This window comes from Euleptes europaea, chromosome 3, assembly GCF_029931775.1.
Source record: "Euleptes europaea isolate rEulEur1 chromosome 3, rEulEur1.hap1, whole genome shotgun sequence".
NCBI lineage: Eukaryota > Metazoa > Chordata > Lepidosauria > Squamata > Sphaerodactylidae > Euleptes > Euleptes europaea.
In genome coordinates this window covers 15,538,634-15,554,827 of record NC_079314.1, presented here as the reverse complement: position 1 = coordinate 15,554,827, position 16,194 = coordinate 15,538,634, and the positions used below count along the sequence as shown (strand labels likewise).

At 47.3% G+C, this 16,194-nt stretch overlaps 1 protein-coding gene across 1 annotated transcript in view; it reads right to left on the bottom strand.

Annotated features, from left to right (window-relative positions):
• The window catches only part of ATP4A (ATPase H+/K+ transporting subunit alpha), a 42,257-nt gene that overhangs the window by 9,197 nt on the left and 16,866 nt on the right, over positions 1-16,194 (bottom strand). Inside the window, exons 9-16 of the mRNA XM_056847527.1 lie at positions 15,328-15,526; positions 14,310-14,419; positions 12,201-12,335; positions 10,276-10,468; positions 9,230-9,405; positions 4,116-4,252; positions 2,485-2,635; positions 780-948 (exon numbers count right to left, since the gene is read on the bottom strand). Of these exons, the coding sequence (XP_056703505.1) occupies positions 780-948; positions 2,485-2,635; positions 4,116-4,252; positions 9,230-9,405; positions 10,276-10,468; positions 12,201-12,335; positions 14,310-14,419; positions 15,328-15,526 (1,270 nt within the window). The remainder of the gene's footprint in view (positions 1-779; positions 949-2,484; positions 2,636-4,115; positions 4,253-9,229; positions 9,406-10,275; positions 10,469-12,200; positions 12,336-14,309; positions 14,420-15,327; positions 15,527-16,194) is intronic.

The window sequence follows — 16,194 nt, the reverse complement described above, 5'->3', positions numbered from 1 at the left end:
TCCTCCACATATGGTAAAAGGTACCGTTAATCTTTTTGCATTTCCAAATTGCCCTTTATAATTCTTGTCCATTCTTGACAGTCTCGCCTGTTGGAAAGTCCCTAGAGCCTAATTTGAGTGCCAGAGGGTTCTTTGGCTTCAGGAGGGACAGTTTCCTCCTCCAGAATCAGGCCCTCCTTTCTGTTGACAGCTATTCTTGTAGCTAAATGACTCTGCCTCTCTCTAGCTCACTCTCTCAAGCTGTTAATACTGTTTTTTGTTATAATTAGGTAAAAGTTACCGAAGCCTCTTAAGAAAAAATGATGTTTGTTTTGAATGACTATGAATATTTATTAAAACAGTTTTTCTTGAACATTTGATACGTGTGTGATTGAGAAATTCCTCCACATTCATAGAACCGGCTGTTAAGGAGGTGGGGTATCTTGCACCTGGTGAGTGCTGGGATATTACCCCTAAAGAAGCGATACTTTTCTCCACCAACATTGCCACAGGCCTAATCAATCTCCTGTCATTTCACAGGGAACTTTGGGCTTGGTCCATTCATTTTCTTAAGCACGCGTGCAGGAGACTACTGTTCCTTTTGAGGAAGGAGCAGACACCTGTCCACTGGGGTTCGAGAGGGCCATTGTGGCAGAAAGGGCTTCAGCAATGCAGCTTGACCTAAGCTTCCCATATTTGTACTGAACGGTTTAAATGCTTGTTGGCTATGATTACAATCATGGGTGGATTGCTACTGCAAGGGCGCTTCCCCCACCCGCTTGGATCTCCCCATAACAGACCTTGTTCGACGCCCGTGACAATGGAAGCAAAATTGTCATCCAGCAAGATCATGTCGGCAGCATTCTTGGCCGCGTCGGATCCGGCAATGCCCATGGCCACACCGATGTCGGCCTTCTTCAGTGCAGGGGAGTCGTTGACGCCATCTCCTGTTACCGCCACGATTGAACCCTGCAGAGGAAAAGGACAAGAGAATTGGATGTTCAGGCATTTCTATGTCCGATATGCTTCCATTCCAGCCTGACACCAGCCCGACAGCTTTCTTGCAAAGGTTCCATGGCTCAGTTGTTCAGCATCTGCTTAGTATGAGAAAGGTCCCTGCGTCAGTCTCCAGTTATCAAGATCGAGTTGTAGGCAATGGGAAAGTCCAGTACCGGATAGCTGCTGCCAGTCAGAGCAGACAATACTAGTGCTAGGTCAACAGGAGCTTCTTGCGTTCGTGTGCACTGAGAGACAGCGTGGCAGAGTGGTTAAGAGTGGTGCACTGTAATGACACGAAACCTGTATTTTTAGCATGGAGATTGGTTAGAAAAGCAACCAACAGAAATTATTGAGTATATGAAGGTCAATTTAGAGGCGAACTTAGAAGGCAAGCTCACGATGAGCTTGTAAAGAATTATCATTTTAGAGAATGAATAAGTAAACAATAAGCTGAATATTCAATGACAAAATTAAAATAGTATAACAATGGCAGTTATACTGCCCATAACAAAACTAGTTCCTGTTTTACCCAGGTATAGATTCCTTTTTTATAGTTTAGGTCTAATGCTTTTGTATTGTTTCGTTATGTTGACTATGTTTGCATATATATATATATATATATATATATATATATATATATATATTTGTTTTAAGTGTATTTTTTTTTGGGGGGGGAACAAAATATTATTTTTTTGCAAAAAAAGAACGGTGGACTCTAATCTGGAGAACCGGGTTTGATTCCTCACTCCTCCACCTGAGCAGCGGACTCTAATTTGGAGAAACAGATTGGTTTCCCGAGTCCTACACATGAAGCCAGCTGGGTGACCTTGGGCTAGTCACAGGTCTCTCCGAACTCTCAGCCCCATCTACCTCACAAGGTGTCTGATGCGTGGGGAGGAAGGGAAGGTGATTGTAAGCTGGCTGGAGTCTCCTTAAAGCAGGGGTGGGGAACGTCAGGCCCGGGGACCGTATAAGGCCCGCAAAATCATTTGGTCTGGCCCTTTGTGGGTCCTGGCAGATCTCTAGCTCAGAAGGATCTAAGACCAGCGATCCGCCCCCTCCTGCGGACAGGAATAGCCTCTATTCAAGGCGGATGTGAGTTTGTCTTGCTGAGAAAGGGAACCTTTTTTCCCCCCTTGAAGAAGAGTCGTTAGCTATAGAGCTGCTAGGACCTCCCAACAAACTGTGTCTTGTGTTTGCTGCCCTGCCTGAATCTCTCAGGCCCAGCTGGGAAAGGCAGAGCTCAAAAGCGAGTCGCTCTACATGGCAGATACTCAGAGCTGTCTCCGGTCGTGCCTCTTGGCTGAATGTTTGACCAAATATAGCAGGCTAATTTTTAAGTTGATAATTTTGTATGGCCCGCGAATGATGTTCTAAATATCCAAATGTCCCTTGGCAGAAAAAAAGTTCCCTACCCCTGCCTTAAAGGTAGAGAAAATTGGGATATAAAAGCCAACTCTTCTTCTTACCCCTGCCAAACTCCTCTTAGGGTTTGGCGGCCCTTACCAGTTTCTGGCAGCTTTCTACAATGATGAGCTTCTGCTGCGGAGAAGTGCGAGCAAAGACCATCTCCGGGTGCGTCTTGAGGATCTCCACCAACTCTTCGGTCTCCATGTCTTTCAGCTGGCCCCCGTTCACTACACATGCTCGGGCATCCCTAGAAAAGCAAAGCAAACATCTTTCTCTTCAGTAGAGTTTCAGGCCCACAGGGGCTCAGCAGTGGCATAAAGGAACCCAAACTTTATTGGACTATCTCCTGCATAGGTACTATTGCAACAAGAAAAGACCATGCAAAAACACCGAGGCTTCATTAGGTTCAATGTGGTTTGCACAGGAAACACTCTTCATTGACTGTTTTCAGGGTGTGCGAATGGTTATGATTGCACAAAGCATCAAAACGTTTTCAGAAGTTCAGACATGAAATCAAGCTGGGAGGGGATAATCTGGAGTAGGGCTGTGGGGCTGAGAAAGTGGGGTTTTAACTCTCCCCCTCCACCCTGTTCCCCAAGAATTTTAGGGGCACTGGTCTTCATTTATTATGAGTTTGGGTGGTGTGAAGAAGACCCAGGGGGAATCTTTGGCTGGAGTCCCACAGCAGTTCTTGGCCACTCAGGCTTTGAAGATGGGGAAAAGGAGGTGTTGACCATTGGTATTTCATGATTTAAATAGCTCTTGCAAAGCCCCAGTTACTGTAAAAAGCCCCCCCCCCCCCAAGCCACAGGTTTGAGAGTGCCCACTTTCCTCTCCCTACCTGCCAATCCAGGCCTCACCCCCCATTCTCAATGATACCTCTACCCCACATGTCACATCCTCATTTTTCCTGAGGATAGAATCATAGAGTTGGAAGGGGTCACTAGGGTCATCTAGTCCAACCCCCTGCACAATGCAGGAAATTCACAACTACCTCCCCCCCACACCCCCAGTGACCCCTACTCCATGCCCAGAAGATGGCAACAAAAACCCTTCAGGATCCCTGGCCAATGTGGCCTGGAGAAAAATTGCTTTCTGATCCCAAAATGGTGATTGGCATTACCCTGTGCATGTAAGAAAGGGTCATGAGAGCAAACACTGACACAACCCTTCCTGCCTTCCCTCTCATGATCTGCCTAAGTTCACACACAGAATCAACATTGCTGACAGCCTTTGCTTAAAAACCTCCAAAGGAGGAGAGCCCACCACCTCCTGAGGAAAGCTGTTCCACTGAGGAACTGCTTCAACTGTCAGAAAGTTCTTCCTAATGTTTAGCCGGAAAATCTTTTGATTTAATTTCAACCTGTTGGTTCTGGTCTGACCTTCTGGGGCAACAGAAAACAACTCTGCACCATTCTCTATGTGAAAGCCCTTCAAGAACTTGAAGATGGTTATCATATCACCTCTCAGTTGTCTCCTCTCCAGGCTGGACATACCCAGCTCCTTCAACCTTTCCTCATAAGACTTGGCCTCCAGACCCCTCACCATCTTTGTTGCCCTCCTCTGGACACATTCCAGCTTGTCTACATCCTTCTTAAATTGCGGTGCCCAATACCAAATAATCCATAAACCTAGAGCAATCCATAAATCTAGACACCAAATAATCCATATATCTAGAGTAGGATTACGAGTGGGTCATTACCACAGGGGCATGTTCAGACACTCACCGCTTGTTGACCTGCTCCACGGGGATGCGCAAGCGGGTGGCGATGTCTTCAATGGTTTCACTGCCTTCCGAGATGATGCCCACACTGGCAGCAATGGCCTTGGCAGTGATGGGATGGTCGCCTGTCACCATGATCACCTGGAAAAGGAAGGGGCAGGTGACACAGGAGCAGTGGCGTAGCGTGGGGGGTGCAGGGGGGGCCGGCCGCACCGGGCGCAACATCTGGGGGGCGCGCTCGCACTCGCAGCTCTCTGCCCCTGTCTGGCTCACTCACTCACTCTCTCTCACTGCAGTGCTGGCTGTGCGAATCCGATTCGAGCCGCCGGGTCGCCGCCCACTGTGGAGGGGGGGTGCGTGCCAGGCGTGCGGTGCGGTGCGGAGAGAGAGCGAGGGACTATCTGGGGGAGGGACAGTGCAGCAGCCGCCCAGCGCAGCGCTGAGCGAGGGAGAGAACCAGCATGCAATTGGCTGAGCTGCCGAGCAGGAGGCGGGAGGACTCGAGGAGACGTGGGGAACTGAGTAGAAGCCGCCGCTGCAGGTAAGTTTGGTTGGTTCAACAGTGACGAGACAGATTTCGATCCATATGTAGCTGCTCCAGCTCAACATAAGTTGATGTAAGCCAGTGGGTCTAGCAACCTTTAATTTATTTTATTTTTTTGCTGAAAGAGTAAGGCAATAGGCATGAAGGTGAATAAACATTATGTTAAGAGTAAAGAAATGGTTATACAATGAAGGGGTGCTAAAAGTGCAGCAAGGCAAGAAAGTGATTTTCTTTTCTTTTTTTTTTTTTAGAATTTTAGCAGAATACTACACCTATATCATGCCATACAAAAAAGAATCTGGTGCACAAGGCAGGAAAAGGAGAAAAATAGAGACAGAGCAACAAGCTAAGTTAGCTGGAAGGCTTCACCGGTTTTTGGTGAGTACTGCTGAAATTACAGCAGGACCATCAGCAGCACCACAGGAGACTCATAATCCTGATCCTGTGTTGGTGGACATTCCTGTTCCTGCATTAGAAGCAGAGACAGTTTCATCTAAGGATGTTTATACTCAGCCAAATCTGCCAGAAAATATTGACCAAAAAGTTTATACTGATATTGGCTATTGGCCTGAAACCATGGATGAAACCTTGAAAACTGAACTTGTCAGGCGAAGGACAGAGGAACTGCAGAATAAGGATGCATGGTTTCCAAGAGACAGTAATGGCAGGTCATTTTCCAAGGATTGGTTCTACATACATTTGGAGAATGGTGAGACTATGTTAAGGACATGGTTGGTGTTTTCTCCTGTAAACAATGCTGCATATTGCTTTCCTTGCATGCTTTTTCAGAAGGCTAAAGGGAAAAGTTCATTTGGAAAGTCAGGTGGATTTAATGCATGGAGAAAGTTAAGCCCTAGATTACTAGAGCATGAGCGCAGTTCATATCACTTGAGTGCATTTACAATGTGGAAAGAATTAGAAATGCGGCTGCATAAACAGGAGACTATTGATGCTGCTGCCCAGCTTGCACAACAGAGGTCATTTGAAAAATGGAAGGCAATCTTAGTCAGAATACTTGATTGTGTTCTGTATCTAGCCAGGCAAACCTTACCCTTACGTGGTCACTCTGAAGATTTAAATACAGATGGTAACTGTGGAAATTTCTTAGAAACTTTCAAGTTACTCGCCAAATATGACCCAGTTGCCAAACAACATCTTCACAGAGTACAACGCACAGATGGTTACATTGTGTCCTATCTCTCTCCACAGAGCCAGAATGAGTTTATTAGCCTGCTCGGCGATCACATTCGAACAGTCATCTTTCAAAATATCATAAAGGCCAAGTATTTTGCTATAATGTTTGATAGCACTCCTGATATTTCACACACTGACCAAATGTCCCAAGTGATTCGATATGTGCATATTGAAGATTCAGGAGTCCATGTGACAGAGTCTTTCATTGACTTTATTCAGTTATATGGGAAATCAGCTCATGTCATTACAAAACAAATTTGTGACAAGTTGCAAGCTGATGGCCTTAAACTAGAGCATTGCTACAGCCAGGGATACGACAATGCTGCGACTATGGCTGGACACATTAGTGGTGTACAAAAACGTATTTTGGATATGAATCCCAAAGCAATGTTTGTGCCATGTAACAATCACTCGCTCAATCTTGCTGGGATGCATGCAGTTGGTGTTGGGACAAAGGCTGTTACTTTCTTTGGCACTGTGGAAAAGGTGTATGCATTTTTCTCAAGCTCCACCCACAGGTGGGATATCCTTAAGAAACATGTACCAATTCGTGTAAAGCGATCGTGTAACACAAGATGGAGTTCAAAGCATGAAGCTGTATGCGTACTTGCTGAACACACTGAGAAAATAATAGACGCTTTGGAAGCGTTGAGAGATGGGCCGGAAGAAACCTCTGAAACCAGGGGTGATGCAGGAAGTCTTTTAGTTTGCATAATGACATATGTTTTTTTCTCTTTCTTGCATTTTTGGAACCCAGTACTAACCGAAGTAAATGATACTCAGATCTACCTGCAGCAAGAAGGACTTGCGCTTGATCAATGCGTGCAAAAGTTAAAAGCATTGGCTTTATTTTGTCATGAAAAACGTGATAGTCTAGTGTCAAAGGCAACTGAGAAAGCTCTGCAGGTATGCAAAACCTATCGCATACCTACAGAGAGAAGAGTTGGAAGACGCAAGAAGATGGATGGTGAGAACAGTTGCGATGCTGGCTTGACCTTAATACAGGAAACAAGCAGAGAACAACTGGAAGCAATTGATCAGCTCCAGGCAGAAATTAAAAAACGTACTACGCAGATGAATACGCTTCACCAGAGATTTGCTTTTTTGCAAATCCAAACATTGTTGGATACTGAAAAAGATGATTTTATTAAGAAACAAATTCAGCACACGTGTGCTCAGTACACAGAATTGAATGCTGCATCTATGCTCACCGAAATAACTCGACTTCGGCACCACATTATCTTGTATAAGGAGGTCAATCCTGATGAGCAGGTTGCAAACTGGTCAGCTTTAGATTTGCTTCGCTGGGTGTATAAGTGGAAGCTGCAAGAAAGTGTAACTAACTTTGTTGTCACATTAAGAATCTTTCTTACTATCACTGTTTCTACAGCGAGTTGTGAAAGAAGTTTCTCAAAACTTAAACTAATTAAAACATATCAGAGATCTACAATGAGCCAAGAAAGACTGAGTAATCTAGCAATACTGTCCATTGAGAGAGACTTTAATGTAGATTTCAATTCCGTTGTTGAAAAATTTGCGCTAATTAAAAGCAGGCGAATTTAAATTAATCTGTATATACAGATTGATATCTTGCACTTCTATTAAAGAATTACAATTAGAGGTACAGGATTGAGGAAGTTGGCTCCATCTAGCCCAGTCTTGGATCATCTCCAGGGTATGGTTCCATTTTGATGTTTAGTTTTTGTTCTTGATATTTGTTGTCGTTTACGATGGTTGTGAGACAACATATAATAGCATGGCCCATGCTAGGTTACTACATTTGTAGATTTGTATTCATAGACCTGCTGAAAATGTGGAGAATGTGTAATGCATGTTCGCACTCAATAAAGTGTTTGAAAATAAACTTGTATTTAGATGCATTTTACTTTAATTACATCAGTATTTTCATAACAAACAATACATGTGCTTAGGGGGTAAGGGTTTCTTTAACTAATCTAGTTGAAGAGACTCGAGTGCTAAAATCCACGGGTTAGGGGGCGCAAATTACTTGCCTTGCCCCGGGTGCTGACAACCCATGCTACGCCACTGCACAGGAGGGAGGATGAGAGCCCGAATACATTATCTATTAAATATTGATGACTCGTAGAACTCAATTTGGGAATTGGCATTAACGGAGAAATTTACATTCTGCTTAATGTTAAATCACACACAGAGATATTTGTGTGCGTCTGTGTTCGGAAGGATTTGTGTTGCCCAGAGGGTCTAGAGCAGGGATGGGGAACCTTTTTTCCACCAAGGGCCATTTGGGTATTTATAACATCATTCACGGGTCATACAAAATTATCAACTTAAAAATTAGCCAACCAAGCCCCAAGCAGACAGCTGCCCCAGATGAACCCCCCCGCGCACGGGCAAGCAGGCAGGCATCCAACCGGTGGTGCACTCGCCCACCTGGTGGCACAGGATGGTCTGTTGCACCAGCTGGGTGTAGCCATCTAGCCACACACTGGAGTTGTTCCTGCTCTGCATGGTAGGGGCCGTATTCTACAGCCGGCTCCTGCTACCTCCGCCTGCAGGGATGAAATGAGGACACACTGGCTAAGAATTGCACCCCCCTTCGGGCATTCTGCCCCTGCCCCCTTTAACCCCTCAATTGTCGCCACTTCCGCCCCCAGCCCTCTTGTAGTACAGGGGGAATACGTTTCTCCATGGCCTAGGTGGGAAAGGGTTAACACAGTTTCTTGGGCGGTCCTAGCAGCTCCATAGCTAACGACTCTTCTGCAAGGAGGGAAAAAGGTTCCTTTTCTGGGCAAAACAAACTCACATCCACCTTGAATAGAGGCTATTCCTGTCTGTGGGAGGGGGCGGATCACCAGTCTTAGATCCATCTGAGCTAAAGAGCTGCCAAGACCCACAAAGGGCCAGACCAAATGATTTTGTGGGCCTTAAACGGCCCCCGGGCCTGACGTTCCCCGCCCCTGGTCTAGAGATATCACAAGCCCCTTCATCATATGAAATATCTGATATCTCTAGACCAGGGGTCCCCAACCTTTTTGAGCCTGCGATCCCCTTTGAAATTGTGACGCAGCATGGTGTGTGCATCCACAAAATGGCTGCCACAGGAGGCGGAGCCAGCCACAAAATGGCTGCTGCAGCTTACCTTCAGTCGCACAGTGAAGACCCTTGCACTGTGGTGGCAGCTGCTGCCAAAGCAACATTTTTAAAAAAAAATCTGCATAGCCAATCAGAAGCCTTGCTTGGCACAAGCCCCACCCACTTTCTAAAAATACTTGGTGGATGCCAGGGAAGGTGGTGGTAGGCGCCATGGTGCCCATGGGCACCAGTTGGGGGGACCCCTGCTCTAGATCCTCTGGGCAACACAAATATTTCAGAATAAAAACGATGAGCCCGGAACTTACCCGGATACCTGCGGTGCGGCACTTCATCACGGCGTCAGGCACGGTGGCTCTTGGTGGATCTATCATGGAGATGAGGCCGGCGAAGCAAAGCCCGCTGGTGGGGAAGTTCATCTCGTCACTGTCAAAGCTGTAACCCCGTGGGAACTCACTCTGGGGGAGGTACAGGTGACAGAAGCCTATGGTCCAGAGAGGAGAAGAAGACAACGAAGAAGAAGAGTTGGTTTTTATATGCCAACTTTCTCTACCTTTTTAAAAAGGAGAATCAAACTGGCTTACAGTCTCCTTTCCTTCTCCCCACAACAGACACCCTGTGAGGTAGATGAGGCTGAGAGAGCTCTATAGGGTTGCCAACTGCCAGGTAGTAGCAGGATCAACTGATCTCCAGCCAATAGAGATCAGATCACCTGGAGAAAAATGGTCGCTTTGGCAATTGAACTCTATGGCATTGAAGTCCCTCCTCTCTCAAACCCCGCCCTCCTCAGGCTCCACCCCTAAAATCTCCCGCCGGTGGCGAAGAGGGACCTGGCAACCCTATTGCCAACCTTTAGGTACTTGCTGGAGCTCTCCTGCTATTACAACTGATCTTCAGCTGATAGAGATCAGTTCACCTGGAGAAAATGGCCACTTCAGCAATTGGGCTGTATGGCATCAAAGTCCCTCCCCAAACCCTGCCCTCCTCAGGCTTCACCCCAAAACCCTCCCGTCGGTGGCAAAGAGGGACCTGGCAACCCTATCTGCCGCTCATGTGGAGGAGCGGGGAATCAAACCTGCTTTTCCAGCTTAGAATCCACCATTCCTAACCACTACTCCACACTGGCTCTCCTCTTAAAAGCAAACCAAGGGGAGAGCGCTATGCTCAGGCTCATAAAACCAACATCGACCCCCCATATTTCCGTACCCAATACACCACAACCACTTGGCCTTTCATGCTCTGCCTGGACTTAACCTTCTCCCAAGGGCTTGTCAGGACCCCGGGTTCCCATCGCTCCGTGTTTTGCCTTTACAAGGTGCCAGACGCAGCTGCCTGCTGTTGTCCCCCCGCTTACCCAAGACACGCTCGCCCAGGCCTCCGAGATCCATGTAAGCCGTTTGGAAAGCTTCCTTCCACTGCTCGTCCAGGGGCAACTCCTGGCCCTTGATCATGATGGTGGAGCAGCGTTCCAGGATGCGTTCGGGAGCGCCCTTCATCACCAGCAGGTGGCGCTGGTCTCGAGGGTCATCTAGCTCATGGACGGACAGCTGTAGACGGGAGAGCGGAGCAGAGGCATCGTGAGGACTAGTTCAACCCCCAGCCCCTCTTTTGCATCTCTAGGTCAGAAGATGGAAATCCTGCTTGGAGGTTATTATTATGGATCTACTCGTTGGCTATCCTGTTAGGAGGGAAGGCAGCATGGTATAGACCAGTGGTGGCGAACCCCTTCTTTTGCATCTCTAGGACAGAAGATGGAAATCCTGGTTGGGGGTTATTATTATGGATCTACTCGTTTGCTATCCTGTTAGGAGAAAAGGCAGCATGGTATAGACCAGTGGTGGCGAACCTATGGCATGCGTGCCAGAGGGGGCACTCAGAGCCCTCTCTGTGGGCACTCGGGCCGTCACCCCAGCACAGAGTTCACCTGAGCTCGTTTCTAGAAAGCCAGAGGGAAGCGGGGCCGGGCTGCTCCCCTCCCTCTCTCCACGCGCGCCTGAGAGCATTTCTCACATCACCCGCCCCTCTGCCCAGCAGCCCAATGGGAGTGCTTTCCCCTCCCCTGTCACATGCAGTAGGGCGGCTCACATGCGGCGTGAGAGTGCTGCGCTGACGGCAGCCTGTTGAGTCTGTGGCGAAGGTGATTCCCGTGGTGGAGTTGGAGAGGAGCTAGGTTGGAGGGGAGCATAGCTCACAGCGTGGCATAGCTGGAGGGGAGCAGAGCGCTCAGGCCACAGTGCGGGCTTTGCGGCTCCTCCCACCTTTCAGTGAAATCCCCTACTAAAAGAGGAACACCCACTTACCCAGCATGTAATTAACCTGTGAAACTCTGTTATTGTGTTTTTCTTTAAAGCAAAAGATGTTAATGTATGAATTGTTTTTTCTAAACTAAAACCTCAGTATTCAGGTTAAATTGCCGTGTTGGCACTTTGCGATAAATAAGTGGGTTTTGGGTTGCAGTTTGGGCACTCGGTCTCTAAAAGGTTCGCCATCACTGGTATAGACTGATCTTGTCTGACCTTGGAAGCTAAGCAGGGTCAGCCCTGGAAGGGCGAACCAAGGGATACCAGGATTGCTATGCAGAGGAAGGCACTGGCAAACCACCTGTTTGTCTCTGACCTGGATGGCCCAGGCTAGTCTGATCTCATCAGATCTCAGAAGCTAAGCAGGGTCAGTGTTGGTTAGTATTTGGATGGGAGACCACAAGGGTTGCTATGCAGAGGAAGGCACTGGCAAGCCACCTCTGATAATCACTTGCCTTGAAAACCCCATGAAGGCTGCGACTTGACAACACTTTATACACACACGGTTTGCTATCCTGAGCTCAGTGGGACAGCAGAGGCATCGCGGGCAGAATGTCCCTGGTTCAGTTACCAGTAGGGTTGCCAGGTCCCTCTTTGCCACCGGCAGGAGGTTTTTTGGGCGGAGCCTGAGGAGGGCAGGGTTTGGGGAGGGGAAGGACCAATGCCATAGAGTCCAGTTGCCAAAGTGGCCATTTTCTCCAGGGGAACTGATCTCTATCGGCTGGAGTGTAGTTGTAATAGCAGGAGATCTCCAGCTATAGCCTGGAGGTCGGCAACTCTAGTTATCAGCATGTACCCCAGCTTTCAAGGTGACCTTGGAGATCACAGCAGACTGGATCTCAGATGAGCAATAGACTCTTTCATTTGAAAGCTGCTCTTTCCTCAGTTAAACACGAGTTAACTAAAGAAGGGTCTCCATTGGTGGCAATGTCTTGTTTTGCACTCTGGAGCCCAGGGGACGAGAGGCAGGCTCGCTGACCTGGAACTTGTTGGTGGAGTTGAAGGGGATCTCGCAGACTTTTTTGAAACGCTCCCGGTACTCCATCACGTTGCCGAGGGTGATCTCGGAGAACTTCACCAGGGCCGTCTCCGAGGCGTCTCCGATCACAATCCGCTGGGGTCGGAAGGCCGAGGGTGGGTGGGGGGAAACAGAGCCAGGAATGAGGAGATGCAGCCACATTTAGGAGGGGGGAAACCCTCAGAAGCCTTGGGCAAGGCTCAAGGGCGATCCCATACAAACAAGCTCATGAGTCACATAAGTAAAATGTGTGTGTTTCGTTTCAGAAATGATTGTCTTGTGGTATTCGGCTCGCAGCCCTTGACCCCAGCAAAGTGTGTCTACCTTATTCCCTCCAATATGTGGGCCTTGGACTGAAGATCTTTCAAGATGATATAGGGCCTCATCTCCAGACAAAGAACTGGCAACACTGACTGGAGACAGCAGTGCCTCTGAGCACGGGAAGAATGTATTCCCCATGTACTGCCTAAGATACGGGTTCCCCATGGTTTGCCCCATGGTGTATGCAGTGACTCCCAGGGGCAGAGATGGGGAAGACAATACAAGAGGCAGTCTTCAGTCCTCCTACTCTTACGCCTCAGACCTGATATGAATTGCCACCCCCACACACACACCTGTATTCCTGACAATTGCATTTTTAAAAATACTTTATTTTTTAAAAACCCAAATAAAAACAAGGGTCTAGAACACAGATTACTAAATACGTTGACATCAAAATATACAAGCTCGAACTAACTGCGCATTCTAGACAAAAAAACATTCCATTTTTCAAACTTTTCAGACTTTTGGCTGTTTAAAAGACAGATTAGTTTACTCAGATGCACTCTGATAGATTCTCCAGCCACTCCTCCTTCTTTGGGACAATGTTTTTCCTTCCAATTTTAGGCGAGTATTAACCTTGCCAATGTTACTGCATTAAGCACAAATCCATGGACTTCTTTCAGAAGGAAATCCAAGCAATTCAACCAGATAGTGGGAACTCTTTCTTTATATCTTGTGAGATCACCATAGCGATCATATTCTAGTGTCCTACCGATCTGCTGCGTCCCCACCATAAATGTATGAAATTTGCATTAGCTGCTCCACTTATCCAACAATCCCCTTTAGACCCTTGATATTTTTTTTGCCAATTTAGAGGGTGATAGGTGCCACTGGTATAGCATTTTTAAACAAATTTTCTTTGAACATAAGAAAAGCCATGCTGGATCAGACCAAGGCCCATCAAGTCCAGCAGTCTGTTCACACAGTGGCCAACCAGGTGCCTCTAGGAAGCCCACAAACAAGACGACTGCAGCAGCATTGTCCTGCCTGTGTTCCACAGCAGCTACTATAATAGGCATGCTCCACTGATCCTGGAGAGAACAAGTATGCATCATGACTAGTATCCTGTCCTCCATGAATGTGTCCACTTCCCCCTTAAAGCCCTCCAAGTTGGCAGCCATCACCACATTTTGGGGCAGGGAGTTCCACAATTTAGCTATGTGTCGTGTGAAGAAATACTTCCTTTTATCTGTTTTGAATCTCTCACCCTCCAGCTTCAGCAGATGACCCTGCGATTTGGTATTATGGGAGAGGGAGAAAAACTTCTCCCTGTCCACTCCCTCCACCCCATGCATAATTTTATAGACCTCTATCATGTCTCCCCTCAGCCGCCTTCTTTACAAGCTAAACAGCCCTAAGCGTTTGGCAGAGATGGTTACAGAAAAAAATTAAACCACTTCTTAACATGAATGGCCAAAAAAAAAAAGCTGGGAGCTCCAGATATGGAATTTCTCTATCTCCTCTGCTTTGGCCGTAAATCCCCATACAACTGGATTATGGGTAGGTTGTAGGTGGCTGTAGGTTCTTAGCCTGCTTGTTTTAACACTGGTGGTAGAGTAATCCAAACCCTTCTTTCTGGGGCTCACTAACACCACCCAGGGACCACAGCTTACACTGCTGCCCCTGAAGATGACCCTTCTACAAAGCGAAGCTCTTTAACGTAAAGTCAACATAAGCAGACTTCCAATAACCCTGATCCAAACCGCACAAAGGTGCGTCAGATGGCTTTCAGCCCTCGATCTTCATTACCTTTGGCACAGGTATGTTGTCTTGGCCTGACTTGAAAAAAGCACGGTTGCAGAGGCTGACTACCTTGCACAGAGCTCTCCATGTCTCAGATGACTGATCGAAACTCTGACCTGAAAGGTGGAGAGAGAGACCAATCTGAGTTCGAGACACTTGCAGCTTGTCTTTTCTGTAGCTGGCAGACTCAGGCCTTTTCTGAGAAGTGGTGATCAGTGTAGAGAGCCAGGGTGATGCAGGGGTTTGGGTGCCTGCATAGGACTGGGGAGACCCGAGTTCAAATCTCCATACCAGTGATGAAGTTTACCAGGTGATTCTGGGACAGTCGTGCTGCTCTTTGCCTACCTCGCAGGGTTATTGTGAGATAAAAGTGAGAACTGGAGAACCATGTGTGCAAACACTGAGCTCTTGGGAGGAAAAGTAAGTTAAAAATGTAACCGATTGAGAAGTGGACTCTGGGGTTTATAAAACCATGGGATATACCTAAAGGAAGCAGTCTTTCTCAGGTCACTTTACTACTGTCTCAAGAAGTATAGGGCTGTCTCTGAATGTTGTCAAGGGGGTGGTGGTGGTCTCCTGGGCCAGAGAAGCTTAACTCAACTCCCTTTGTTCTGTAGTCACAATTCAAATCCCTTCCCCGCAGTTCCATTTGCAGAACTGCCTGGTCTTTTATGCAGGACTATGCATGACAATGACGGGGATTTGCCTCGCTCTTGCCTCGAAGCAGAATTTAAATTCGTTCTAAAACAGCATCCTAGAATTGCGGGGAAAGAACGAGGCGGGAGTGAAGCGACTTCTAAAGGTTGGTAAAATCATGAATAATGCAAAGGAAACCTAGAAGCAGTCCAGCAGGGATCACGAGCTAAATACCCCTGCATAAATGGCTCCAGTGTCTTGTCTGTCTGAGCCCATGAAACAGCCTTATTATGGATCACCCCACTCTGTCCTAAGGTCTCCCAGGTTCTCTGTCTTCAAAAATGCAACTCTGTCCAGCATGGAATGTGGTTGGCATGTAACTCCATACCTGACTGGTCCTCCGTGGTATCTGCTGTGTGGATCTGGTTGTCAAACCAAAGGTGGGAGACGGTCATACGGTTCTGGGTGAGGGTTCCTGTTTTGTCGGAGCAGATGACAGATGTCGAACCAAGGGTCTCTACGGCTTCCAAGTTCTTTACCACACAATTTTTCCGGGCCAGGCGTTTGGCCGTAAGGGAAAGACAAACCTGGCCAAGCAAAATAAGAGAGAGAGAGCCATGTACAAAGTGTCGATTGAATCTGGCATGAGCCTAATTTGACATGCTAATTGCTTAATAAAAAAAAGCAGTTCGACTCATTGCAGTTAAAGGGTAAAGCTTCAGTTGGTGGATTTATGTTTCTTATTGACTCCTTATAGGAGCTCTGTAGGGTTGCCTTGCCACCAGTGGGAGCTTCATTGTGGTGGGGCTGGGTGTCAGGCATATCAGTGCTGGGTCCGAAGATATGCCTGACACTGGGGAGTGGGGACCCACGCATAACATCACTTCTGGGTTTATCCTAGAAGCGATGGGACGATCTAGCATGTTCCTTCAAAAACTCTATGGTTTCCATAGAGTTTTTGGAGGTATGTGCTAGAGTGCCCCCGTCACTTCCAATTGCCCGCCATTACCGGGCATCTGGCAACCCTAGAGCCCTGCCAGAGACAAAGATAGCAATCCTACTCTTTTGCCAAAAACAAAGATGGCAACCCTAGTCTCCTCCAGAAACAAAGACGGCAACCCTAGTAATCTGACAGAAACAAAGATGGCAATCCTGTTGTACCACAACCCAACAATACTGCCTTGAAGCAGTCCACCTAGATTTGTTTGCAACAAATCAGGAACCAGAGTACTAGCATGGCTCTGGCTAGAGCTCA